The sequence below is a fragment of the Pristiophorus japonicus genome, chromosome 20 (assembly GCF_044704955.1).
Source record: "Pristiophorus japonicus isolate sPriJap1 chromosome 20, sPriJap1.hap1, whole genome shotgun sequence".
Classification (NCBI taxonomy): domain Eukaryota; kingdom Metazoa; phylum Chordata; class Chondrichthyes; family Pristiophoridae; genus Pristiophorus; species Pristiophorus japonicus.
In genome coordinates, this window is record NC_091996.1 from 96,244,213 (window position 1) to 96,269,799 (window position 25,587).

Genomic DNA, 25,587 nt, shown 5'->3' on the forward strand with positions numbered 1-25,587 from the left:
CGTGCGGCAAACCAGTCCCACCCTCCCCTTCCCTCAACCACTGTCTGTCCCACCTGTGACAGGGACTGTGGCTCTCGTATTGGACTGTTCAGCCACCTGAGGACTCACTGTTAGAGTGGAAGCAAGTCTTCCTCGATCCCGAGGGACTGCCTGTGATGATGAGTATCTTTAATGTAGTAAAACGTCCCAAGGTGCTTCACAGCAGTGTTTTAAGACAATAAATTTGACACCGAGCCACATAAAAAGAAATGACGGCAGATGAGCAAAAGCTGATGGGGTGAGATGGCAAGGGGTGGGAGGCGGCTGGTCTGGAGCCTAAACCCCGGCTCGGGGCGGTGGGCCCTGTGGACTGTTTGTGTGCTGTAAACTCGACGGCAATCTTACTTCAACTTACTCGAAAAACAGCGTCACAAAACCGATCAAGATCGAAGCTGCCGACAGACCGAGAATCAGAAATATGGATTGGTCCAGGTCCAACCGGTCTGTGGGAACACGATGAAATATTAGAATGGCACAGGCCGGAATTCCCGTTGTGCGATTACCCTTCTGACCTCCGGATGGCGCTATCGGGCCGCAAAAGTACCTTCGCCCAGAGGGGGGCGCCACCGGCTCCCGCAAAAGTGCGCGGGCGTTAGTTAGCGCCGCACCCCACCGGTAGCGTCCCGAGCCGCCGCGGGGCCATGTCGGCACCAGCCTCGCATGTCGCGTGTCGGACCGCGCCCCCATCGCGCGGGCGGAAGTTAAAGGGGAGGTGCCCTGCGCCGCCCGCCATTTTAAAAAAAGAAATCCTGCTGACTCACCAGTCGGGCCACCACGCTATCGCGGGGTCCAGGCCGCGATCGTGCAGCCCGGCATTCCGCCTCGGTGCCTGGGCCGTGGCAACCCCCCCCCCAACGGCACCCGTGGAGGCCGTCAAAAGCTCGCCGCGCCCTTCCCCTTCAAGGGTAGGAGTGGGGCGCTCTAAACGCGTCGGCGCTACGCAGCCGCTCCGATCCCGCCCCGACATCGCGCTCCGCTTCCGGTGAGGGGTGATAGGGAATGTCGAGCCCCATAGAATCGTAATGAACAGGAAGCCATTCGGCCCATCGAGCCTGTGAAGGAGCCTATCCCGATTAGTCCTCGCTACACCTTGGTCTGAGTGTGGGTGGACTATTCGACCGTGTGTGTGGGGGGGCATGACCAATCCTGCCTTCGCCGGATGTCCCGCATGTGCGGTGTTGTGCACCGGGAGCCCTGGCGGATTAACCCGGGGGGGAGGGGGGGGGGGGGGCGCTAAACCTCCATTGCTGCCCTTAGATCATCTTCCCCCCCCCTGCCACGCCCCCATCCTGCTGCCGCACTGCCGGGTCCCCCTGATCTGTGTGTTGGGGGGGGTGGGGGGCGCAGGGTCAGCTCCGTCACGTAAACCCGTCAGGTGCGTTCCCTGCGAGTTTACTGTTGGGTGCGCGGTTACACTGGTCCATTGGTCAGGAGTCAAATACTGGGCTTCAAGGGCGAGCTTTAAAGATTTATTTTAGGTATCCGTCTGCTTTTTGTCAGGTCTTGGCTTCCCTTGCCCCAGGATTCCCTCCACCGCTCCCAGAGTCGTCTTCTCCTCCCAATCCTCATCCTTGTGTTCAAATCCCTCCATGGCCCTCGCCCCTCCCTATCTCTGTAATCTCCTCCAGCCCCACAACCCTCCAACATCACTGCGCTCCTCCAATTCTGGTCTCCCCAATTCCCATCGCTCCATTGGCCGATCTCTTCCCCTCCCGATCTGTTCCCAAACCTTCTCTCCTCCTCTCACGGGAGTGGGGGGGGGGAATACAAGGAGATGTTGATTGGGTGGGAGGAGGCTCGTATAGAGCATAAACACTGGCACAGACCCGTTGGGCCGAATGACGGAGCAGGCTCGAGGGGCCGAATGGCCTACTCCTGCTCCTAATCCTTGTGTTCTCCACCTCCCGATCCCTACCCATATCCTTCTCTCCTCCCTCCCAGAAAACGCCCCTTCCCGATTCCTGCCCACGATCCTCCCCCGATCCCCTGCCGACTGCCTACCCCCTGCTGCTCCCGATCACCTCACGGGCCTCCCTTCCCTCCCCCACCTCTCCGCTGACCTTCGAGGGAGCGTGCACATGGGTCAAGGCGGTCACCCGGAGGCTGCCGTCCATTGGGCAGGACCCTGCGGAGTTTTGTTGAGACGAGAGGGCCCCACGTCGCTGTTGAGATCGGTGTAACGTACGCACTCTGTGGGTATGCTCACGGATTGGTAGAGCTGCTGCACTGGGAGTGGCTTAGCCAGTCACATGATGTACACAAGACTCAATAAAACCCCGGCCAGTTGGGTTCGGGGGATCTACGATGGGGCAGGTGGTTGTGAGCCTGGTGGATGAACCAGTAATGTGTCGTGTGATTGTTAAACCTTTTGCTAATAAACCAACGAGTTCTTAATAGCAATGTGTCGCTATGGATTCTTAAGCAAAGACCCCATGAAGCAAATACATTATCATCGCCAGGGGTGCCCCTCACTTCCCCCACCCCGGGTATTTGGGGGAAACGGTGTCTCCGCGCCACGACCGGGGGTGGGGGATGGGGGATCACTCACTCGGCCAACACTTCTTCATGTTCCAGCAGTTAACTTCCACCTCCAGGCACTTGGTGCAGTTGATAACCGTCGCGGTGAACCCTGCACAGAGATGGAAGGCAGCAGGTCAACAGCCGACGGAAACCGCGAGGAGTCAAATCCCAAACGGCGAGGCACCGGACCTGCCCTCCCAACCAATCGACGGTCTGCGCTGGGCCACAGAAACAAAAACGCAGCAAGTACTGGGGAAGGAGAGGGGAGGGGAGGAAACACCCAGCGGGTCAGGGGGCATCCGTGGAGAGAGAGAGGAGTTAACTCAGGGGTGGGGGGGAGCGAACTGTATGAACCATGTGCTCACAGGTTGGTGGCGCTGTTGAGTTGGGGAGTGGCTGAGCCAGGTCACATGATGTTCACACGACTCAATAAAACCCCGGCCAGTTGGGTTCGGGGGATCCACGATGGGGCAGGTGGTTGTGAGCCTGGTGGATGAACCGGTAATGTGTCGTGCGATTGTTAAACCTTTTGCTAATAAACCAACTCGTTCTTAATAGCAGTGTGTTGCTATGGATTCTTGAAGCAAATATTACACTCAGCACACTGCCCAATCTTAACCTCCGTTTGAAGTAAGAATCAGGCAAGGCGTACACCCGGCGTTCCACTCGATCCCGTGGGATTACCATCTGGTGCGTTAGGTTAATATCCCCCCCCCCACCGTAACTCTTAATACATAAGAAATAGGAGCCAGCCATAAGGCCCCTCGAGCCTGGCTGATCTGATCATGGACTCAGCTCCACTTCCCCGCCCGCTCCCCATAACCCTTCACTCCATTATCGCTCAAAAATCTGTCTATCTCCACCTTAAAGCTATTCAATGACCCAGCCTCCACAGCTCTCTGGGGCAGAGAATTCCACAGATTCACCACCCTCTGAGAGAAGAAATTCCTCCTCATGTCAGTTTTAAATGGGCGGCCCCTTATTCTGAAACTATGCCCCCTAGTTCTGGATTCCCCCACGAGGGGAAACATCCTCTCTGCATCTACCCTGTCCAGCCCCCTCAAAATCTTATACGTTTCAATAAGATCACCTCTCATTCTTCTAAACTCCAATGAGTAGAGGCCCAACCTGCTCAACCTTTCCTCATAAGACAACCCCCTCATCTCAGGAATCTCTGAACTGCCTCCAATGCAAGTATATCCCTCCTTAAATACGGAGACCAAAACTGCACGCAGTACTCCAGGTGTGGCCTCACCAATAACCTGTATAGTTGTAGCAAGACTTCTCCGCTTTTATACTCTATCCCCCCGCCCCTTGCAATAAAGGCCAACATTCCATTTGCAGTCCTAATTACGTGCTGTACCTGCATGCTAACTTTTTGTGTTTCATGTACAAGGACCCCCAGGTCCCTCTGTACCGCAGTATTCTGTAGTCTCTCCCATTTAAATAATATTCTGCTTCTCTATTCTTCTTTCTGTCTCCACAGACGCTGCCGTATCTGCTGAGGGCGTCCCGTGTGGTCGCCAACTCTGCTAGGCTGGATTCCTGGAGGTTTCATGACATGACTCTCCCCCAAGCACCTCGACCGTTCAAGCAATCCTTCCCCCACCCCCCGATCTCCAACATTTTTAATAAATAATAAGCAAAAGAAAAAGTGCTCAATTCTATTTTTTTCCTGCCCGGTTTTTCTTTCTATGCTCGCACGAGTGCCCTGGAGACTGATTTTCAATTCCTGGGCAATCCCAGGGGGGTTTCGCAACACTGGATTCCCAGCATGGATCGTGCAGCGACGTGATCGGGGCCCGGGAGAGGCGAGGGCCCAGGGGCAGCACGGACCAGCCCACACTGCGATATGTGAGCGCACTGGGTCCGTGCAGCAGAGCTGGTCCCCAGTCGTCCTGGTTAACCCTTGCCCCTGGACCGAGACCTCGCTCTGTCAAGCCCGTGTGGTGGCTGGTGTGCAACGGTCACCCCACGTTAAACAATCCACCCACAGGCATCTTCCACCCTTCGGGATGTAGTTCGGGATCCGGGAATATTAGGTCCGACATTGAAACACCCGTGAACTCAATCCTGTTCGGCGCGGAAGCAAGTTATCCTCGACACGAGGGAGCACCTATGATGATTCCCAGCGTGTGCTGTTTCTATTCCGGTTTGTTTGGCCGTGGGGTAACCATCGGACGCTGCCCGTTCTCTCCTCGCGATAAAGTCACCCTCCCACCCCCCCGGTTCGAAGCGGGGGGGGGGGCCCCGAGACGGCGGGCAGTGCGACTGTGGCCTGGAGTGCCAGTCCACGGAACACGTCACATCGACCTGCCCGCTGAGATCTGTTGCGGGAGGCACCTCCGTTCCCCGCCGAAGGGAGAGCCGAAATTATACATCCCATCGGAAGCTTTTCCCGTCGTACAGAACCACCACCACCGCAGGGAATGACTGACCACAATCTTACCACCCACCCCACCCCCCGCCCAATATCACTCTCCCTTGTCTCAAATCGGGGGAGTGTAAAGCTGGGTACGGTTAAAATCGTGCCAACCCCCATTGGATTCAGTTTTGCCGTCTTGCCACAGTGGTTGGGGGGGGGGGGGGCGTTTGAACTCCGACCTCTGGAATGCCTGTTCCACCCCAGAACCCACTGGCTCGCCACGCCCGGAAACAGCCACGCTCTGCAAGCGGCGCGTGTAGAGGTCGTACTCACTGCATTTGGGGGCACACATGGCTGCGGGGAAAAAAAGACAAAAGAAAAGTCTCGTCAGTGACAGCAGGCTGCGTTTATATAGCGCCTTTATTGCAGTAAAACGCCCCACGGCGCTTCACAGGAGCATTATCAAACAGAACATGTCACCGATCCACATAAGGAGTTAACACTGGGCGGGATTATCGGCGGCCAGCTCCCAGCACCCCGCCAGGACACTCGGGGCCGGAGCATTAGTGCCCGGGAGAGGCGAGTCAGTACGCAGTGCCGCCTGGTCGCGACACCGGCTCGATTGGCTCCCGCCCGATCCGTAGCGCTGTGTAGAGCGCCCCCTGCTGGGACCGCCTGGGAAAGCGGGCAGCCCGAGCTGTAACAGCGGCAGTGAGTTCAGTAATGGCCACCTCAGGCAAGGGTGATTGATTTATAATTTAATATTTTTTGGTGGTGCCGTGAGCTATTTATTGGGAATGTTTTTCGAGGGTTTTTTTTTAAGTGTTTTTTTTTAACTCCCCAGGCGTCTCTCGGAACGCTCCGAGGCCTGGCTCTTCAACTCGAGAGATTCGGACGCTAGTGCCCTGAGAGAGGTGTAAAATGCCTCCCTTACCGCTCCGTCCCACACTCAGGGCCCAGCTGCCCAGACTTACCAACTGAGGCACAAACTGGGCGTAAACTTTACCGCCCCGAAATCAGCCAAGCCGAAAACCCAGGCCACTAGGACGGGTGAGCAAAAGCTCTTTGGCTTTGGTTGATGCCCAACTCGGAGAAGGTCCATCGAAGATGGAAACAAACGGCAGCGAAATGCCACCTCAGCAAGTGAGCGGGCTTACGTCAGAGACATGGCCTCGGACCAGAACTCAACCCCACGGGCAGACTACAATAATCGTTCAAAAATTATATCAATAGCCAATGCCTCCTCACCCTCATGAGTTAATCCGGGCAGCTTCACTTCATAGAGCCAGTTCCAAAAGAGAGGCAGATCTGTCAGGGTCTGGTTGATCTCTGTGGAGAGAGTTGCACATGCAGAGGTTGTGACTTCCCTAGACTAACATCTGTGTGACATGCAACGGGCAGAAGAATAAACAGGGCTACCTATAACGCGCAGGACTCGGTGCACCTTTTCGGAGATCGCGTTAACCCACACTTCATCTGGGAGGAAGAAGAAACAGTATCAGACACGGATGTGAAGCCCTTCACTGATAACTTGCCTTGTCCAAGCACAGATTCCAATCGACAAATCTCTTGCCCGTTATATAAAATCTCAATGGACAATGGCCTTTTGCTGCCATTAGAGCGTCAATAAGACCAGACACCTTCCCAGTCACTCCCACTGTAGTAGGCTCCAACTAGTGGACAACTGATGTAATAACAATAAAAGGTCACGTGGCAAGGTCATGTGATCACAGTTCTGTTAGGAGCCATCTTGTAAGTGTATGTGCTTGTGTAGCTGTGTTTAAAGATATCACACGCACGGAATCCAAGCAGACCAAACCCCTTCTCATTCAATCCCACTGAATAGAATCCCAGCAGATTATCCCTGTTCCATTCACTCCCATTGCATAGATCACCAATGGACCAAACCCCCTTCTCATTCACTTCCATTGTATAGATGGGTATGAATAGATTGGCAGGCAGTGACTAGTGGGGTACCGCAAGGTTCTGTGCTGGGGCCCCAGCTGTTTACACTGTACATTAATGATTTAGATGAGGGGATTAAATGTAGTATCTCCAAATTTGCGGATGACACTAAGTTGAGTGGCAGTGTGAGCTGCGAGGAGGATGCTGTGAGGCTGCAGAGCGACTTGGATAGGTTAGGTGAGTGGGCAAATGCATGGCAGATGAAGTATAATGTGGATAAATGTGAGGTTATCCACTTTGGTGGTAAAAACAGAGAGACAGACTATTATCTGAATGGTGACAGATTAGGAAACGGGGAGGTGCAAAGAGACCTGGATGTCATGGTACATCAGTCATTGAAGGTTGGCATGCAGGTGCAGCAGGCGGTTAAGAAAGCAAATGGCATGTTGGCCTTCATAGCAAGGGGATTTGAGTACAGGGGCAGGGAGGTGTTGCTACAGTTGTACAGGGCATTGGTGAGGCCACATCTGGAGTATTGTGTACAGTTTTGGTCTCCTAACCTGAGGAAGGACATTCTTGCTATTGAGGGAGTGCAGCGAAGGTTCACCAGACTGATTCCCGGGATGGCGGGATTGACCTATCAAGAAAGACTGTATCAACTGGGCTTGTATTCACTGGAGTTCAGAAGAATGAGAGGGGACCTCATAGAAACATTTAAAATTCTGACGGGGTTAGACAGGTTAGATGCAGGAAGAATGTTCCCAATGTTGGGGAAGTCCAGAACCAGAGGTCACAGTCTAAGGATAAGGGGTAAGCCATTTAGGACCGAGATGCGGAGGAACTTCTTCACCCAGAGAGTGGTGAACCTGTGGAATTCTCTACCACAGAAAGTTGTTGAGGCCAATTCACTAAATATATTCAAAAAGGAGTTAGATGAAGTCCTTACTACTAGGGGGATCAAGGGGTATGGTGAGAAAGCAGGAATGGGGTACTGAAGTTGCATGTTCAGCCATGAACTCATTGAATGGCGGTGCAGGCTAGAAGGGCCGAATGGCCTACTCCTGCACCTATTTTCTATGTTTCTATGACCAATATTTATCCCTCAATCAACATCACTGAAACAGATGATCACAGTGTGGGAGCTTGCTGTGCGCAAATTGGCTGCCGTGTTGCCTACATTACAACAGTGACCACACTCCAAAAGTACTTCATTGGCTGGAAAGCGCTTTGAGACGTCCGGTGGTCGTGAAAGGCGCTATATAAATCCAAGTCTTTCTTTTCTAATACCTTACTCAAAAGACCCTTATTCGTGCGTGAGCCTTGACAGTGAGTGTTGGAAGGGTAATGAACTTGCGGGGGAGGGGGGGTCACAGCTGCACTCAACCCTGTAACATCCGCCCATCACCTTTTCTAGTAGGGCAAATGATCAGGAGTGGGAACACAGGCCTGCTCCTCTTCTCCTAAGACAGTGGACGCCATAGCCAACAGTAACATTCTTCCCATCATCCCAACTGATGGCAACCTTAATAATCTGACTAATAATCGAGAAACGGGAAGGCCGAGAGAGCGGCCCAATAGAGGTCTTTAAAAATGATCAAGGGGTTTGATAGGGTAGACACAGAGAACAACGTGTATTTATATAGCACCTTTAACATAGTGAAACATCCCAAGGCGCGTCACAGGAGTATTCCGCGATAGAAATTTGACACCGAGCCACATGAGTAGAAATTAGCGCAGGTGACCAAAAAGAGGTATGTTTTAAGGAGCGTCTTGAAGGAGGAAAGAGAGGTAGAGAGGCAGAGAGGTTTAGGCAGGGATTTGAAAATAAGGATGAGAATTTTGTGGCTGTAAGACAAAGGTCCTTTACCAATCTGCTCTGGCCACACAGTACTGCCTCCCGATTATCAAAATCCACGACGGGGCCTTGGACAATGTGGACCATTTTCCATACCTCGGGAGCCTGTCAACCAGGGAAGATGTCGATGACAAAGTCCAACACCGCCTTCAGTGCGCCAGTGTAGCCTTCAGTCGTCTGAGGAAGAGTGTTTGAAGACCGGGACCAAGCTCATGGTCGACAGAGCAGAAGTGATATCCGTCCTCCTACATGCTTCAGTGACATGGATCATATACAGCAGGCACCTCAAAGCACTGGAAAAGTACCACCAACAAATCCACTGGCAGGACAGGCGCACCAACATCAGCGTCCTCGCTCAGGACAACATCCCCAGCATTGAAGCACTGACCACACTCGACCAGCTCCGATAGACGGGCCACATCGTCCGCATGCCCCGATACGAGACTCCCAAAATAAGTTCTCTACTCGGAACTCCTACACGGCAAGCGAGCCCCAGGTGGGCAGAGGAAATGCTTCAAGGACACCCTCAAAGCCTCCTGGAAAAAGTGCAACATCCCCATCGACACCTGGGAATCCCTGGCCCAAGACTGCCCTAAGTGGAGGAGAAGCATCCGGGAAGGCGACGAACACCTCAAGCGCAAACAGCGGAAGGAGCACACGACGACCCAAGCACCCCACCCACCACCCGTCCCTTCATCCACCATCTGCCCCACCTGTGACAGAGACTGTAGGTCCCGCATTGGACTCATCACCTGAGAACTCATTTTTAATGTGGAAGCAAGTCATCCTCGACTCCGAGGGACCGCCCAAAAAGGGAGGGGCGAGGGCCATGGAGGGATGTGTAAACAAGGATGACAATTTTGAAAACGAGGCGTAGCTTAACCGGGAGCCAATGTAGGTCAGCGAGCACAGGGGGTGATGGGTGAGTGGGACTCGGTGAGAGTTAGGACACGGGTCAGTGAGCACAGGGGGTGATGGGTGAGCGGGACTGGGTGCGAGTTAGGACACGGGGGCAGTGAGCACAGGGGGTGGTGGGTGAGTGGGACTTGGTGCGAGTTAGGACACGGGGGCAGTGAGCACAGGGGGTGATGGGTGAGTGGGACTCGGTGCGAGTTAGGACACAGAGCAGCGAGCACAGAGGGTGATGGGTGAGTGGGACTGGGTGTGAGTTAGGACACGGGGCAGTGAGCACAGGGGGTGATGGGTGAGCCGGACTCAGTGCGAGTTAGGACACGGGGCAGCGAGCACAGGGAGTAATGGGTGAGTGGGACTCGGTGCGAGTTAGGACACGGGTCAGCGAGCACAGGGGGTGATGGGTGAGCGGGACTCGGTGCGAGTTAGGACACGGGTCAGCGAGCACAGGGAGTAATGGGTGAGTGGGACTCGGTGCGAGTTAGGACACGGGGCAGCGAGCACAGGGGGTGATGGGTGAGCGGGACTCGGTGCGAGTTAGGACACGGGGCAGCGAGCACAGGGGGTGATGGGTGAGCGGGACTCGGTGCGAGTTAGGACACGGGGCAGTGAGCACAGGGGGTGATGGGTGAGCGGGACTCGGTGCGTGTTAGGACACGGGGCAGTGAGCACAGGGGGTGATGGGTGAGCGGGACTCGGTGCGAGTTAGGACACGGGGCAGTGAGCACAGGGGGTGATGGGTGAGCCGGACTGGGTGCGAGTTAGGACACGGGGCAGCGAGCACAGGGGGTGATGGGTGAGCGGGACTGGGTGCGAGTTAGGACACTGGCAGCCGAGTTTTGGATCACGTCTAGTTTAAGTCGGGTAGAATATGGAAGGCCGGCCAGGGGTGCGTTGGAATAGTCAAGTCTGGAGGTAACAAAGGCGTGGGTGAGGGTTTCAGCAGCGGATGAGCTGAGGCAGGAGGCGGAGACGGGCGATGTTACGGAGGGGGAAATAAGCGGGTTTAGTTATGCTGTGGATATGTGGATGGAAGCTAATTTCAGGGTCAAATATGACACCAAGGTTGAGAACAGTCTGGTCCAGCCTCAGACAGATGTTTCCATTTGTGAGGGGGACCAAAAGTGGGGCCATAAATATAAGACAGTCACTAAATAAATCCAATAAGGAATTCAGGAAAAACATCTTTACCCAGAGAATGTGGAACTCGCTGCCACAGGGAGGGGTTGAGGCGAATATTATCGATGCATTTAAGGGGAGGCTGGATAAACACACGGGGGAGGAAGGAATAGAAGGAGATGGTGATGGGGTGAGATGGAGAGGGGTGGGAGGGGGCTGGTGTGGGGCATAAACCCCGGCACGGAGCAGTGGGGCCGAACAGCCTCTTTCTGTGCTGTAAACTCGATGCAATTCTATGTAACCACATCTTGAAATACAGAAGTAATTACTTTTATTTAAGTACCTTTATTTGTCAGGTTTATAGTTCAGCCACTGGTAAATAGTCTTTCCTAAAATGGGCGGTGGTGATCCTAAGGTGGGAGATGTGGAGGGGGGGGGAAAGCCAAGAGCATTAATGTATTAATTGAGAGGTTGCAGTATGTCCCCCACCCGAATATACAACTCTTACACACTCTTCCATCACCCTCTCCACAAGAACTGTCGCAAAATGGCTCCAGGGACAAGGAGTTGCAGTTATGTGGATGGACTGGGGAAGCTGGGGTTGTTCTCGTCAGAGCAGAGAAGGCCGAGAGGAGAGTTGAGAGCGGTGTTCAAAATCATGAGGGGATTAGACAGAGTAATCCAGTGGCTGAAGGGTCGATAACCAGAGGACACAGAGTTAAGGTGATTGGCAAAAGAACCAGAGGCGACATGAGGAAAAGCTGCTTTACACGAGTGGTTAGGATTTGGGATGCATTGCCCAATAGGGTGGTGGAAAAAGATTCAATAATAGCCTTCAAAAGGGAATTGGATAAATACTTGAAGCAAAAAAAATTTTGCTGGGATGTGGGGAAAGAGCAGGGGGGTGGGGGAGTGGGACTGACTGGGTTGGTCTTTGAAAGAGCCAGTGCAGACTCGATGGGCCGAATGGCCTCCTTCTGTGCTGGGCCCCGATTCTAATCAAAAATAGACAGCCTCACCAAATATAAATGCGTTCAGGTCTGCCTCGGTGTAGTTGGAACAGTTCGCAGTCCCTGCCATCGCCTTGTACTCCCCGCACAGCTTCTCAAATCTGTCTTTTATTCTTTTGTGCGGGAAAGCACAGAACATGCAGCCCTCGATCTTCAGCACAAGGCCCAGCCAGAGGCCTGTCACCATCGCAGTGCTGGCTGCTTTCCTCATCGTCAACCCAGGGAAAAGCGGCCTGATATCCAGCTTGCCAGCTGAGTTTAGCTGCTCCGTTTTAACAGTTGCTGGTTGCGTGTGTTTGAACGTATAACCCGTTAACTTTGGGTTTTACTAGGTGGCCTGGTAGTGTTCCATCTTTTGTGTTGTCACAGGGATAGCAAGCGAGCCAACGATGTCAGCAATTCCATTCTCCATAACAACTTTTATTTATATATGAGGATGTAGTAAAACGTCCCAAGGCACTGACAGCAGTGTTATAAGACAAAACAGATAGACGTGACACCGAGTAGCACAGGTGACCAATAGCATGGTTAAAGAGGTCGGTTTTAAGGAGCATCTTGAAGGAGGAAAGAGAGAGGTGGAGAGGTTTAGGGAGGGAGTTCCAGAGCTTGGGGCCCAGGCAACAGAAGGCACGGCCACCGATGGTGTAGCGATTATAATCAGGGATGGTCAGGAGGGCAGAATTAGAGGAGTGCAGAGATCTCGGGGGGTTGTGGGGCTGGAGGAGATTACAGAGATAGGGAGGGGTGAGGGCCATGGAGGGATTTGTAAACAAGGATGAGAATTTTGAAAGCAAGGTATTGCTTAACCGAGAGCCAATGTAGGTCAGTGAGCACGGGGGTGATGGGTGAGTGGGACTCGGTGCGAGTTAGGACACGGGGCAGCGAGCACAGGGAGTGATGGGTGAGCGGGACTCGGTGCGAGTTAGGACACAGGGCAGTGAGCACAGGGGGTGATGGGTGAGTGGGACTGGGTGTGAATTAGGACACGGGGCAGTGAGCACAGGGGGTGATGGGTGAGCGGGACTCGGTGCGAGTTAGGACACGGGGCGGCGAGCACAGGGGGTGATGGGTGAGTGGGACTCGGTGCGAGTTAGGACACGGGGCAGTGAGCACAGGGGGTGATGGGTGAGTGGGACTGGGTGCGAGTTAGGACACGGGGGCAGTGAGCACAGGGGGTGATGGGTGAGTGGGACTCGGTGTGAGTTAGGACACGGGGGCAGTGAGCACAGGGGGTGCTGGGTGAGTGGGACTCGGTGCGAGTTAGGACACGGGGCAGTGAGCACAGGGGGTGATGGGTGAGTGGGGCTCGGTGCAAGTTAGGACAATGGGCAGCCGACTTTTGGATCACCTCTAGTTTACATGGGGTAGAATGTGCGAGGCCGGCCAGGAGTGCGTTGGAATAGTCGAGTTTGGACGTAACGGAGGCACGGATGAGGGTTTCAGCAGCGGATGAGCGATGTTACGGAGGTGGAAATAGGCGGTCTTAATTATGCCGTTGATATGTGGCTGGAAGCTCATTTCAGGGTCAAATATGACGCCTCGATCAACCTCTCAGCTATTTCTCTTGTGATTCCTTGCAATGTTTTAGAATAACCACGTCCCTCATTGGGTGTCGATATGGGACGGTTTGTTTACAGGAATCAGGCCAGGTTAATTCATCCGGAACTGATTTATGTCGCAGATTGAACCGTACGCTGCCAATGCCTCCACCCATATTTGAGCCTTGGATGAGGGGTCTTAGCATTTCATGCAAGCCTCTCCCAATGCAATGTGCTATGTGATTTGAGGGGAGTTCTACAATTTTTAGTTCTGGTCAGAGATTGGAACGGTTGACAAATTAAAAAGGAAGACCCAAAGCACTTTGCAGCCAACTGCAATTGTTGCAATGTAGGAAATTTGCACACGGCAATCTCCCATGAACATCAACAGCCAGATAATCTGTTTTACTGTGATGTTGAGGAATAAAACAATATCATCACCAGTCTCTCGAACGAGGATAACTTGCTTCCACATGGGTTCAGATATTTCAATGAATGACACGATATTGCAGTCCTGAACTCCAGCTGAAGGGATGGAAGATGCCTGTGTGTGGATTTTTTTAATGTGTGGGAGCCGTTGCACACCAGCCACCTCACGGGCTTTCGCCAGTGGCAAGGGCGACTGGAGTCATGCTGCACACATGCTGCTCCTGACTCTTCTGGACCCCGTACCCTCAGTACTGCCCCTCCGACAGTGCGCCTCTCCCCCAGTACTGCCCCTCCGACAGTGCGCCTCTCCCTCAGCACTGCCCCTCCGACAGTGCGGCACTCCCTCAGCACTGCCCCTCCGACAGTGCGGGGCTCCCTCAGTACTGCCCCTCCGACAGTGCGGCACTCCCTCAGCACTGCCCCTCCGACATTGCGGGGTTCCCTCAGTACTGCCCCTCCGACAGTGCGGCACTCCCTCAGCACTGCCCCTCCGACAGTGCGGGGCTCCCTCAGTACTGCCCCTCCGACAGTGCGGCACTCCCTCAGCACTGCCCCTCCGACAGTGCGGGGCTCCCTCAGTACTGCCCCTCCGACAGTGCGGCACTCCCTCAGCACTGCCCCTCCGACATTGCGGGGTTCCCTCAGTACTGCCCCTCCGACAGTGCGGTGCTCCCTCACTACTGCCCCTCCGACAGTGCGGCGCTCCCTCAGTACTGCCCCTCCGACAGTGCGGCGCTCCCTCAGTACTGCTCCTCCGACAGTGCGGCACTCCCTCAGTACTGCCCCTCCGACAGTGCGGCACTCCCTCAGTACTGCCCCTCAGACAGTGCGGCGCTCCCTCAGCACTGCCCCTCCGACAGTGCGGCGCTCCCTCAGTACTGCCCCTCCGACAGTGCGGCGCTCCCTCAGTACTGCCCCTCCGACAGTGCGGCGCTCCCTCAGTACTGCCCCTCCGACAGTGCGGCGCTCCCTCAGTACTGCACCTCCCACAGTGTAGCACTCCCTCAGTACTGCCCCTCCGACAGTGCGGCGTTCCCTCAGTACTGCCCCTAGGGATTTTTGGTGCCCAAGTCTCTGGAGTGGGACTCGAACCCAGCACCTTGTGACCCACGAGGCCAGGGTGCTGCCCACTGAGCCACCACCGCTGGCTGGTGCCTTTGCCCACCTCCCAACACTCAAGCGGCCGCGTCGTGCGCGATGACGCAACAGCGGGTGGGCGGGGCCTGGCGGCCGCTTCATCCTGTACCAAGATGGCGGCGGGCGGCAGCCGGCCCGAGTGCGCGTTCGGGGCCATGATTCGAGACGCCGCCAGCTGTGGCGGTGCCGGCTCGACGCTGCTGTGCCCGGGAGCGGTGGCCGTGCTGTCGGTCGACAGATACCCGAGGGACCCGCAGAGCGGCGGCCTGTTGGGGGTCTCGGGCGGCGGCGGCGGCGGGAGCGAGAGCGGGGCCTACCTGTACGACCTGAGCCTGAGCGACGGCCATTGCCGGCTGCGCGCCACCCTGCGGCCCTCGCTCAACCCGCTGGTCCGCCGCAACACGCTGCGCTGCGGCCGCCGGCTGCGGGGTGTGCGCCTGGGCGTCGTGTACGACGAGAGTCGGCCGGCGGGAGCGGCCGGCGCCGGCGGCCGCAGCTTCGTCGTGCTGGAGGCCGAGCTGGTTGCCACGGGCGACCCGCCAGATCCAAGATGGCGGCGGCCGGGGTTGCTGCAGGTGTTCGGCGGGGGGGCGGGGCCAGAGCTGCCACTCAAAGCCAAGAGGAGCTACTACCTGCCCCTGTGGGGCACTGCCAACTACCATGGGCACCATTGGCACCCAATGCCCCCTGGGCACCCCCTGGACCCCACGCACCGGCACCAAGGTGAAGCAGTACCCTCCGCCGCTCTCTGCCCACAGCACGCACCCCGACTTGCCTTTTCGCAGCCAAATTGCTAACATTTCTTTTGCAGAAAACCAAAGTTGCCCCATTTTTTTGATAAAGCTCACCATCGGCAGTCCCTCGAACCGAGGATGACTTGCTTCCACGACTTGATCAGCCATGATCTTATTGAATGGCGGTGCAGGCTCGAAGGGCCGGATGGCCTACCCCTGCACCTATTTTCTGTTTCACGTCAAAAAGTTCACAGATGTTTCAATGAAGGACCTAATATTCCAGATGCTGAACTATATCCTGAAGGGTGGAAGATGCCTGTGGGTGGATTGTTTTAACGTGGGGTGGCCGTTGCACACCAGCCATCACACGGGGCTCGACAGAGCGAGGTCTCGGTCCAGTGACCAGGGTTAGCCAGGACGACTGGGGACCTGCTCTGCTGCACAGACATATCGCAGTGTGGCCCTCCCCGATCACATCCCTCTCCAGTCTCTCGCCGCTCCTTCGCCCCGACCTCGCCGCTCCTGCTGTACCTGCCCAGGCTGCTATCACCGACCTGGACCTTGGTGACGTCCCTCTTCGCTGCCGTTGCTCTCCTGCTCCAGCAAGTGCTGCTCCCCTGGAGTGGTATGTCCCCACGCTGCTCCTTCCGTTTTCCGGCCTGCTCCGATGGTGCTCGCAGGCTGGGGGCCGGCAGTCACCAACTAAAACTCATTTTTGCCCTAGAACGCGCACCGCCTGGTCCCTGACCTGGAAGCACCATTGCTCTCCAACAGTCGATCGACCACTTGTCGGTGTCCCCGACAGTTTCGCGCGGCGGGAAGCTGCCAGTGGCTGTGCGGCGCGTCCGACCTTAAAGGGGAGGGCACGCGTCCGCGACTGCCATTTTGTTTTAATTGTCGGCCGACTCTGCAGTTGGCCTGGCAATGGTGGCCACGGGTTTGGCTTTCTGCCCCTCCCCTGACTCGCTTCCGCCCCAGACACCGTCCCGATGATTTTTGAGGAGAAAAGAGGGCAACTTCCCTTTATTCCCTGCCCCATCGATTTGGGTAATTCACCAGATAATTTGATTTATCCGCCCAAAACGGGGCAGAGGGCAATTTCGGCCCATGTAGCTTTTCGAAGAAGAAATCAAGCCTTGCATTTACATAGCGCCTTTCACCGCCTCCGGACGTCCAAAGCGCTTCACAGCCGATGACGTACTTTTTGAAGTGTGGTCGCTGTTGTAATGTCAGAAACGCGACCGCCAGTTTGCTGTTTTACAATTTGCGCACAGCAAGCTCCCACAAACAGAAATGTCCAATGACCAGATAGTGTCTTTGTTTTTTAGTAATGTTGTTTGAGGGATAAATATTGGCCCCAGGGCACCTCCCCCTGCTCTTCCAAATAGTGGTAGTGGCAGAGCAGGTCTCCAGTCGTCCTGGTTAACCCTTGCCACTGGACCGAGACCTCGCTCTGTCAAGCCCGTGTGGTGGCTGGTGTGCAACGGCCACCCCGCATTAAAACAATCCACCCACAGGCATCTTCCACCCTTCAGGATGTAGTTCGGGATCCGGAATATTAGGTCCTTCATTGAAACACCTGTTTGACGTGGAAGCAAGTCATCCTCGATTCGAGGGACTGCCTCTGATGATGATGAGTGGGATCTTGTATGTCCACCTGAGAGGGCTGAAGGGAGCCTCGGTTTAATGTCTCATCCAAAAGACTCCCTCAGTACTGCACTGGAGTAACAGCCTAGATTTTTGTGCTCGAATCTCTGGAGTGGGACTTGAACCCGCAACTATCTGAGGGTTCTACCCACTGAGCCACATCTGGGGCCAATTTTTAACCCTCAATCAACATCACTAAAAACAGATTATCTGGCCATTATTCCAAAAATGGGAATTGGATAAATAAAAAGATAGACTTGCATTTATATAGCGCCTTTCATGACCACCGGACGTCTCTAAGCGCTTCACAGCCAATGAAGTACTTTTGGAGTGTAGTCACTGTTGTAATGTGGGAAACGCAGCAGCCAATTTGCGCACAGCAAGCTCCCAGTCACAGCAATGTGATAATGACCCGGATAATCTGTTTTTTTTGTTATGTTGATTGAAGTTGAGGTTGACTGGGCGGATAAACATTGGCCCAGGACGCCGGGGATAACTCCCCTGCTCTTCGAAATAGTGCCGTAGGATCTTTTACGTCCACCTGAGAGAGCAGATGGGGCCTCAGTTTAACATTCCATCTGAAAGACGGTACCTGCGACAGTGCAGCACTCCCTCAGCACTGCACTGTCAACCTAGATTTATGTGCTCGAGTTCCTGGAGTGGGACTCGAACCCATATCCTTCCAGACACAGAAGCATATGTGCTACCCGCTGAGCCGCAGCTGACACTACAAATACTTGAAGGGGAATAATTAGCAGGGCTGTGGGAACGGCGGGGGGGATTGGGACTAATTGGATCGCTCGTGCAGAGAGCCGGCAGGGGCATGATGGGCCGAGTGGCCTCCTGTGCAGTGTGATTTTATACCAAGCACAGGATGAAGGAGGAGGGCTGAGAGGGTGCGGGGCAGGGGAAACGGACCTCCACCTGGTATCTGACTTGTTTCTGCTGTGTATCCGCAGGTTCTCGTCGCGTCCATCTGAGACAGCTGGAAGGATGCATCTCACAAAAGAGAAAGGATCACCCCCCAGTGATTGTCCGTATCCTCCGCAAGTGCAGACTTTATCATTTTGGACGGCCCGACAGATATTCAGAATGCCCATTCCAGGTAATTATTATACCAGCGGCGTTATCATTGTTGCTTTTGTCCCATCGTTTACTCTTTGGTCCCTTCAATACTTCGAGCAAATGGAGACCCCCAGATAGCGTGTCAGCCGACCGTTTGAAAGTGAGGTTTCTGGGGGCTGAGACCCATTCAGGCCCCGACACAGTAACTCACACTTTCGTGGTGAGTTTTTGCCTTTTCAACCTACCCCCATGGTCGCACGCTCCCACCACACCATTCCTTGTCGGCCTCCACCAGTTCCTCCTCACTCTCCGGCAAGTTGAATTGCAGGTCTTGGGACATTTCACTACGTTAAAGACGCTTTATAAATACAAGTTGTTGCTGTTTATTAATCCTCTGCCCTCTGGAATCTCACTTCAACTTACCACCTTTCTTCTTACTAGCAAAAGCTTCCTTAAAATCTCTCTCTTCATGCTCGTATCTTCTTTTATACTTTTCCTTTCTTCCTCCGAATCAGTATCAGCCCTTTAACGGCTTCTCTGTGTCGGCCCTTTAATGGCCGCTCAGTGTGATTTCTCAGACAGGAACAAGAAAGCTGCCTATTTTGCTCCCTCCCTAGTCCAATAGCTCAGGAACCAATCGTAGCCCTTATTGCCTCTCGTGATCACTCGCCAGGGACTCCTGCTGAAAAAGACATGTGTGGATATCGGTATTGGGGCCCCACGGTCAATTGCTTGTCTAGACTCCGTCTAAGCTCGCTATTAAAGCTCGCTCGAGAAAAGATTGGATAAATAAAATGTGAAGTCAGATGGTTTCTACAACACTTGTAAACTACTTTAAAATGGGAGCCCTTTTATTTTGTGAGCTTGTTCCTGATCTCTGTCCCGTAGGCCAAATTCCTCGTAGCAGATAAATCGGGGTCGGCAACAGTGGTGCTGTGGAACACCATGTGCATGAACTGGTACAGAAGCCTGGAGCCAGAGATGGTGATCCATCTGCACAACTACATTGTGAAGGAAAGTTATGCCACACGGATGGGGCAAGACCCTGGAATTCGAAAGGAGCCGTCTCTCGGTACTGTAACAGAGCAGCACGATATCAGAGTGCACATGTGTGTCTTGTTTTGCCTTTTATAGATGTTCGCATTGTCACTTCTGCATTGGTACTTTTAGATACAGAGTTATGCTCCCTCTACACTGTCCCTGTTAAGTCCTGACTCTAATGTACTGACTTACACAAGACACATGCTGAAGTCAAGGTCACTCAAGACCTGCACCTTTAATTCCAGCTCTCCAGTGCTGCACTTGCCTGAGACCTCCCTTTATATACCCCAGTGGGACAGGTATGGAGTGTCTCCTGCAAGTGCACCCCTGGTGGTAGGTATGCTTATTGTTACAGGTCATATCCAGTTACAGTCATGTATAGCATGGTAAGATACAGTTATATACAGTAATGTGAGATACATGACAGTCCCATCAAACACTCCCAGGGCAGGTACAGCACGGGTTAGATACAGAGTAAAGCTCCCTCTACACTGTCCCATCAAACGCTCCCAGGGCAGGGACAGCACGGGGTTAGATACAGAGTAAAGCTCCCTCAGTACTGCACCTCCGACAGTGCAGTGCTCCCTCAGTACTGCCCCTCCGACAGTGCGGCACTCCTTCAGTACTGCCCCTCCGACAATGCGGCACTCCCTCAGTACCGCCCCTCTGACAGTGCGGCGCTCCCTCAGTACTGCCCCTCTGACAGTGCGGCGCTCCCTCAGTACTGCCCCTCTGACAGTGCGGCACTCCCTCAGTACTGCCCCTCTGACAGTTGCGGCATTCCCTCAGTACTGCCCCTCTGACAGTGCAGTGCTCCCTCAGTACTGCCCCTCTGACAGTGCGGCGCTCCCTCAGTACTGCCCCTCTGACAGTGCGGCACTCCCTCAGTACTGCCCCTCTGACAGTGCGGCACTCCCTCAGTACTGCCCCTCTGACAGTTGCGGCATTCCCTCAGTACTGCCCCTCCGACAGTGCAGCGCTCCCTCAGTACTGCACTGGAGTGCCGGCCTGGATTGAGTCTCAAGTGTCTGTAGTGAAGCTTGAATTCCCGTTAAAATGAATTATTAAATGAATTGTCTATGTAATCGTGTCACGCTGTTATTGCACCTTCTCGCCAGTGGTAGCGCTATAGCTCCTCAGTTTTCCATCTCCTAGTTCCCCAGTCTGCTTCCTACACTGCAATAATTTTTACTGTTTAACTGTAAAATAATAATAGAAAACCAACATTTTCTATCGTCAGAAGGACAGAATATATGATTTTAAAATAGCTGCCATGTTACCTACATCCATCATCATCATAGGCGGGCCCTCGAACGAGAATGACTTGCTTCCACAAGAGTTCACAGGTGTTTCAATGAGGACCCGATATAACAACGCTCAATTACATCGGCTCTGGCCCGAGGATTTTCTGCTCTGTAACCCCGGTTGATCTGTGTGATGAGCCTCGGGAGGTGTGACTAGTATTTGTAATTTTAAAAAGTAAAATAACAGTGTTGTTGACGAACTTTTGTGTATTGGATCACATTTTGACCTTTGCTCTTTGACCTTTGCACTGCCTTCCAGAGCTAAATTTAAACCCGAGGAACCCGACGGCTGAAATTCGCGTGATCGGTGCCAGGAATGTGCGAGAAGACTGGCAGCTGCCCGGGCTGCAGTATTGCTTTGCCACCAGGTAGCACACCCTTCCTGCACTGTGCACACACTTTCCTGATAACTGACCAGGGGCAAGCGCTTGGACAGCAAGCCCAGTCGTTCATTGACGCAACTAATGTACTGGGTGCAGCCCTGTTTGTTTTCCCCTCGCGTGCTGGGTTACAGGTCCATAGATGTCATCCACCCTCCAGTTTCTTTTCGTGAGACACTTTACAGCCCTCCGCACTCAATACTGACTTCAACAATTTTACATCACAACCTCTGGCCCTCATTTGTTTGGGCAGCAGGTGCTGATTCTGCTATTCCCATTTACACCTCCTCCAGACCTATCTTTCGTTCCTTTACTTGTCCCATTACCATCTCCTTTTGCCTCGCGCCATCATCTCTTTTGTCATTTAATCTCTCCTGCCCTCTCACCCAATCACAGACCTTCCCTTTTTGGTCTTCCCTCCCCTACCCACAAGTCACTGCTACGTCTCTGACCGTTTCCAGCTGTGACGAAGGGTTACGGACTGAAACGTTAACCCTGTTCCTCGCTCTCCGCAGATGCTGCCCGACCTGCTGAGTGTTTCTGTTTTGACTTGTAATTTCTTGTGCCCATTCTCCACGTATGAGCCCAAGCGTTGCTGCCGGGCTATTCGACTGGAGGCCATTGATGCCGGGCCTGACCCTACTTGTGTTAGAACTGACTTTGCCGCGGCAGAGACTGAAACATAGAAAATAGGTGCAGGAGTAGGCCATTCAAGCCTGCACCGCCATTCAATGAGTTCACCGCTGAACATGCAACTTCAGTACCCCATTCCTGCTATAGAAACATGAAGTCGGAATGTCCTCGTCCGTGTTGGGGTGCGATGCTGAGCCTGGTCTTTGAGTTAGTCTTCTCTCACTCGAGTTGCTGTAGATGGTCTCGGTGACCCCGGTTGAATAGCCTGCTGACACTTGCTACCTTTTGGGTGAGTTACAGGCAAACAGCGAGCACCTGTAGAGCTCACACTCGAGCGAGAGTTAGTGCCTTAAGGGAAAGAAAGACTTGCATTCATATAGCGCCTTTCACGACCACCGGACATCTCAAAGCGTTTTACAGCCAATGAAGTACTTTTGGAGTGTAGTCACTGTTGTAATGTGGGAAACGCCAACGTGCGCACAGCAAGCTCCCACACACAGCAAATCTGTTTTTTTTAGTGATGTTGATTGAGGGTTAAATATTGGTCCAGGACATCGGGGAGAACTCACCTGCTCTTCTTCCAATTAGTGGCCATGGGATCTTTTACATCCACCTGAGAGAGCAGACAGGGCCTCGGTTTAAAAACGGCACCTCCGACAGTGCGGCGCTCCCTCAGTACTGCCCCTCCCACAGTGCGGCGCTCTCTCAGTACTGCCCCTCCGACAGTGCGGCGCTCCCTCAGTCCTGCCCCTCCCACAGTGCGGCGCTCCCTCAGTACTGCCCCTCCGACAGTGCGGCGCTCCCTCAGTACTGCCCCTCCCACAGTGCGGCGCTCCCTCAGTCCTGCCCCTCCGACAGTGCGGCGCTCCCTCAGCACTGCCCCTCCCACAGTGCGGCGCTCCCTCAGTCCTGCCCCTCCGACAGTGCGGCGCTCCCTCAGTACTGCCCCTCCGACAGTGCGGCGCTCCCTCAGTACCGCCCCTCCGACAGTGCGGCGCTCCCTCAGTACCGCCCCTCCGACAGTGCGGCGCTCCCTCAGTACCGCCCCTCCGACAGTGCGGCGCTCCCTCAGTACTGCCTCTCCGACAGTGCGGCGCTCCCTCAGTACTGCCCCTCCGACAGTGCGGCGCTCCCTCAGTCCTGCCCCTCCGACAGTGTGGCGCTCCCTCAGTACTGCCCCTCCGACAGTGCGGCGCTCCCTCAGTACCGCCCCTCCGACAGTGCGGCGCTCCCTCAGTACCGCCCCTCCGACAGTGCGGCGCTCCCTCAGTACCGCCCCTCCGACAGTGTGGCGCTCCCTCAGTACCGCCCCTCCGACAGTGCGGCGCTCCCTCAGTACTGCCCCTCCGACAGTGCGGCGCTCTCTCAGTACTGCCCATCCGACAGTGCGGCGCTCCCTCAGTACTGCCCCTCTGACAGTGCGGCGCTCCCTCAGTACTGCCCCTCCGACAGTGCGGCGCTCCCTCAGTACCGCCCCTCCGACAGTGCGGCGCTCCCTCAGTACCGCCCCTCCGACAGTGCGGCGCTCCCTCAGTACCGCCCCTCCGACAGTGCGGCGCTCCCTCAGTACCGCCCCTCCGACAGTGCGGCGCTCCCTCAGTACCGCCCCTCCGACAGTGCGGCGCTCCCTCAGTACCGCCCCTCCGACAGTGCGGCGCTCCCTCAGTACCGCCCCTCCGACAGTGCGGCGCTCCCTCAGTACCGCCCCTCCGACAGTGCGGCGCTCCCTCAGTACCGCCTCTCCGACAGTGCGGCGCTCCCTCAGTACCGCCCCTCCGACAGTGCGGCGCTCCCTCAGTACCGCCCCTCCGACAGTGCGGCGCTCCCTCGGTACTGCCCCTCCCACAGTGCGGCGCTCCCTCAGTCCTGCCCCTCCGACAGTGCGGCGCTCCCTCAGCACTCCACTGGGAGTGTCAGTCTGGATTTTTGTGCTGAAGTTCGCAGCTCCCTTTCGAAAGGGAGTTTCGAAGGAAGATGCAGAACCTCGGCATTTGTGATACTTCCTGATGCTCGGTCTTACTAAGATGCTTTGAAGCTGAATGAGAAGAACAATTGTGTTGGAATTATACAAAATGCTGTCTGTTTCACTCAGCGTAAGTGTTCTCCAGGTATCGAAGCTTGAAGCGTGCACAACCACAGAGTCCCGTTTAGCCAGCCTTGTGCATTCTTACTAAGTTGCCCCTACTGATGGCCTAGATTAGTAATTGGACCCTGTTTCATTGTTGATGCAGGAGGGAACTGTCGACGCTTCGCCCCGGAGATCTGTGCGACGTCATTGGCCTCGTTACCTTTGTTGGTAGACAGGAGCGCATTCGAAACAAAGGTACGCACACTAATTCCGCTTTCTATACTTCACTCCCAGACACCTGTCACTCCCAGACATCTGTCACTCCCAGACACCTGTCATTCTCTGCTCCTCACTCCCAGACATCTGTCACTCCCAGACACCTGTCATTCCCTGCTCCTCACTCCCAGACATCTGTCACTCCCAGACACCTGTCACTCCCTGCTCCTCACTCCCAGACATCTGTCACTCCCAGACACCTGTCATTCCCTGCTCCTCACTCCCAGACACCTGTCACTCCCAGACACCTGTCATTCCCTGCTCCTCACTCCCAGACATCTGTCACTCCCAGACACCTGTCATTCCCTGCTCCTGACTCCCAGACATCTGTCACTCCCAGACACCTGTCACTCCCAGACACCTATCACTCCCTGCTCCTCACTCCCAGCCACCTGTCACTCCCCACGCCTCCCTCCCTGGCACCTGTCACTCCCTGCTCCTCACTCCCAGCCACCTGTCACTCCCTGTTCCTCACTCAGACACCTGTCACTCCCTGCTCCTCACTCACAGACACCTGTCACTCCCAGACACCTGTCACTTCCTGCGCCTCCCTCCCTGACACCTGTCACTCCCTGTTCCTCACTCACAGACACCTGTCACTCCCTGCGCCTCCCTCCCTGACACCTGTTACTCCCTGACACCTGTCACTCCCTGTTCCTCACTCACAGACACCTGTCACTCCCAGACACCTGTCGCTCCCTGCTCCTCACTCACAGGCATCTGTTGCTTTCTCCGTGTTCCACTCCCTATAAGTAGAGGCAGAGAGTACAACAGCAAGTAAATTATGGTAAACCTTAATAAAACACTCAACTGGAGTATTGTGTCCAATTCTGGGCACCGTACTTTAGGAAGGATGTCACGGCCTTGGAGAGGGTGCTGAGGAGATTGACCAGAATGGTCCCAGGGATGAGGGACTTTGGTTCGGTGGGGAGACAGGAGAAGTTGGGGTTGTTCTCCTTAGAACAGAGAAGGTTAAGGGGAGAGCTAATAGAGGCGTTCAAAGTGTTTTGTTATAGTAGATCGGGAAAAACTGTTTCCACTGGCAGAAGGACATAGATTTAAATTAATTAGCAAAAAATCCAGGGGAGCTGAGAATTTTTTTACGCAGGCACGATGGGCTGAATGCTGTCGTTCTGTGATGTATGATTCTGTAATTTTGCCCAATTAAATGGTCTTTCTTAGTAACTCATTCCACAAGCCTCCACCCTTAGGATGAAGGAAGTTCACTCCAACTTTGCTCTTCTTCCATGTCTATTTCACCTTTGCAGAGCGCTCCGAGGAATTCCTAGTTTACCGCTGGGTGCACCTGATCGACGGGACGGCATCGGAGCCTTTCGTCCTGAAGCTTTTTTCGACCTCGCAGCCTGAGATCCAGGCTCAGATATCCCCGTGCAGCATAGCGGACAATACCGGTAAGAGGTTTCACATCTTCTCGGTGTTTGGGATCTTTGTTAAAAGTAGTGATCCCCATGGTTCATTCTATGGTACTAGGCAGGAAAGAAGACTTGCAGCAGATTATTACGTTGCCCACAGCGCAACATCCAAATTAATGTGAACAAAGGTATTGAGGGATATGGGGCAAAGGCGGGTAGATGGGGTTAAGTCAAGGA

General features: G+C 54.5%; 3 protein-coding genes across 6 annotated transcripts in view; 2 read left to right on the top strand and 1 right to left on the bottom strand.

The window, feature by feature from the left end:
- Nucleotides 1-4,169, top strand: part of LOC139232721 (eukaryotic translation initiation factor 4E type 2-like) — a 104,446-nt gene extending 100,277 nt beyond the window's left edge. Inside the window, exon 7 of the mRNA XM_070863225.1 lies at nucleotides 4,046-4,169. Within this exon, the coding sequence (XP_070719326.1) occupies nucleotides 4,046-4,064 (19 nt within the window). The 3' untranslated portion in view covers nucleotides 4,065-4,169. The remainder of the gene's footprint in view (nucleotides 1-4,045) is intronic.
- Nucleotides 1-25,587, bottom strand: part of LOC139232722 (sperm-egg fusion protein TMEM95-like) — a 140,499-nt gene that overhangs the window by 4,588 nt on the left and 110,324 nt on the right. Inside the window, exons 1-5 of one of the 2 annotated variants that reach the window (XM_070863228.1) lie at nucleotides 15,147-15,380; nucleotides 6,173-6,253; nucleotides 5,258-5,278; nucleotides 2,588-2,668; nucleotides 395-482 (exon numbers count right to left, since the gene is read on the bottom strand). In XM_070863228.1, the coding sequence (XP_070719329.1) occupies nucleotides 395-482; nucleotides 2,588-2,668; nucleotides 5,258-5,276 (188 nt within the window). In that variant the 5' untranslated portion in view covers nucleotides 5,277-5,278; nucleotides 6,173-6,253; nucleotides 15,147-15,380. Of the gene's footprint in view, nucleotides 1-394; nucleotides 483-2,587; nucleotides 2,669-5,257; nucleotides 5,279-6,172; nucleotides 6,254-15,146; nucleotides 15,381-25,587 lie in introns of those variants that run through there. The other variant, XM_070863227.1, reaches the window with a different exon arrangement.
- Nucleotides 14,944-25,587, top strand: part of LOC139232719 (RPA-related protein RADX-like) — a 43,834-nt gene continuing 33,190 nt past the window's right edge. For all 3 annotated transcript variants that reach the window (XM_070863215.1, XM_070863216.1, XM_070863217.1), the window contains exons 1-6: nucleotides 14,944-15,552; nucleotides 18,170-18,315; nucleotides 19,164-19,347; nucleotides 20,880-20,988; nucleotides 23,865-23,956; nucleotides 25,246-25,389. In XM_070863215.1, the coding sequence (XP_070719316.1) occupies nucleotides 14,985-15,552; nucleotides 18,170-18,315; nucleotides 19,164-19,347; nucleotides 20,880-20,988; nucleotides 23,865-23,956; nucleotides 25,246-25,389 (1,243 nt within the window). In that variant the 5' untranslated portion in view covers nucleotides 14,944-14,984. The remainder of the gene's footprint in view (nucleotides 15,553-18,169; nucleotides 18,316-19,163; nucleotides 19,348-20,879; nucleotides 20,989-23,864; nucleotides 23,957-25,245; nucleotides 25,390-25,587) is intronic.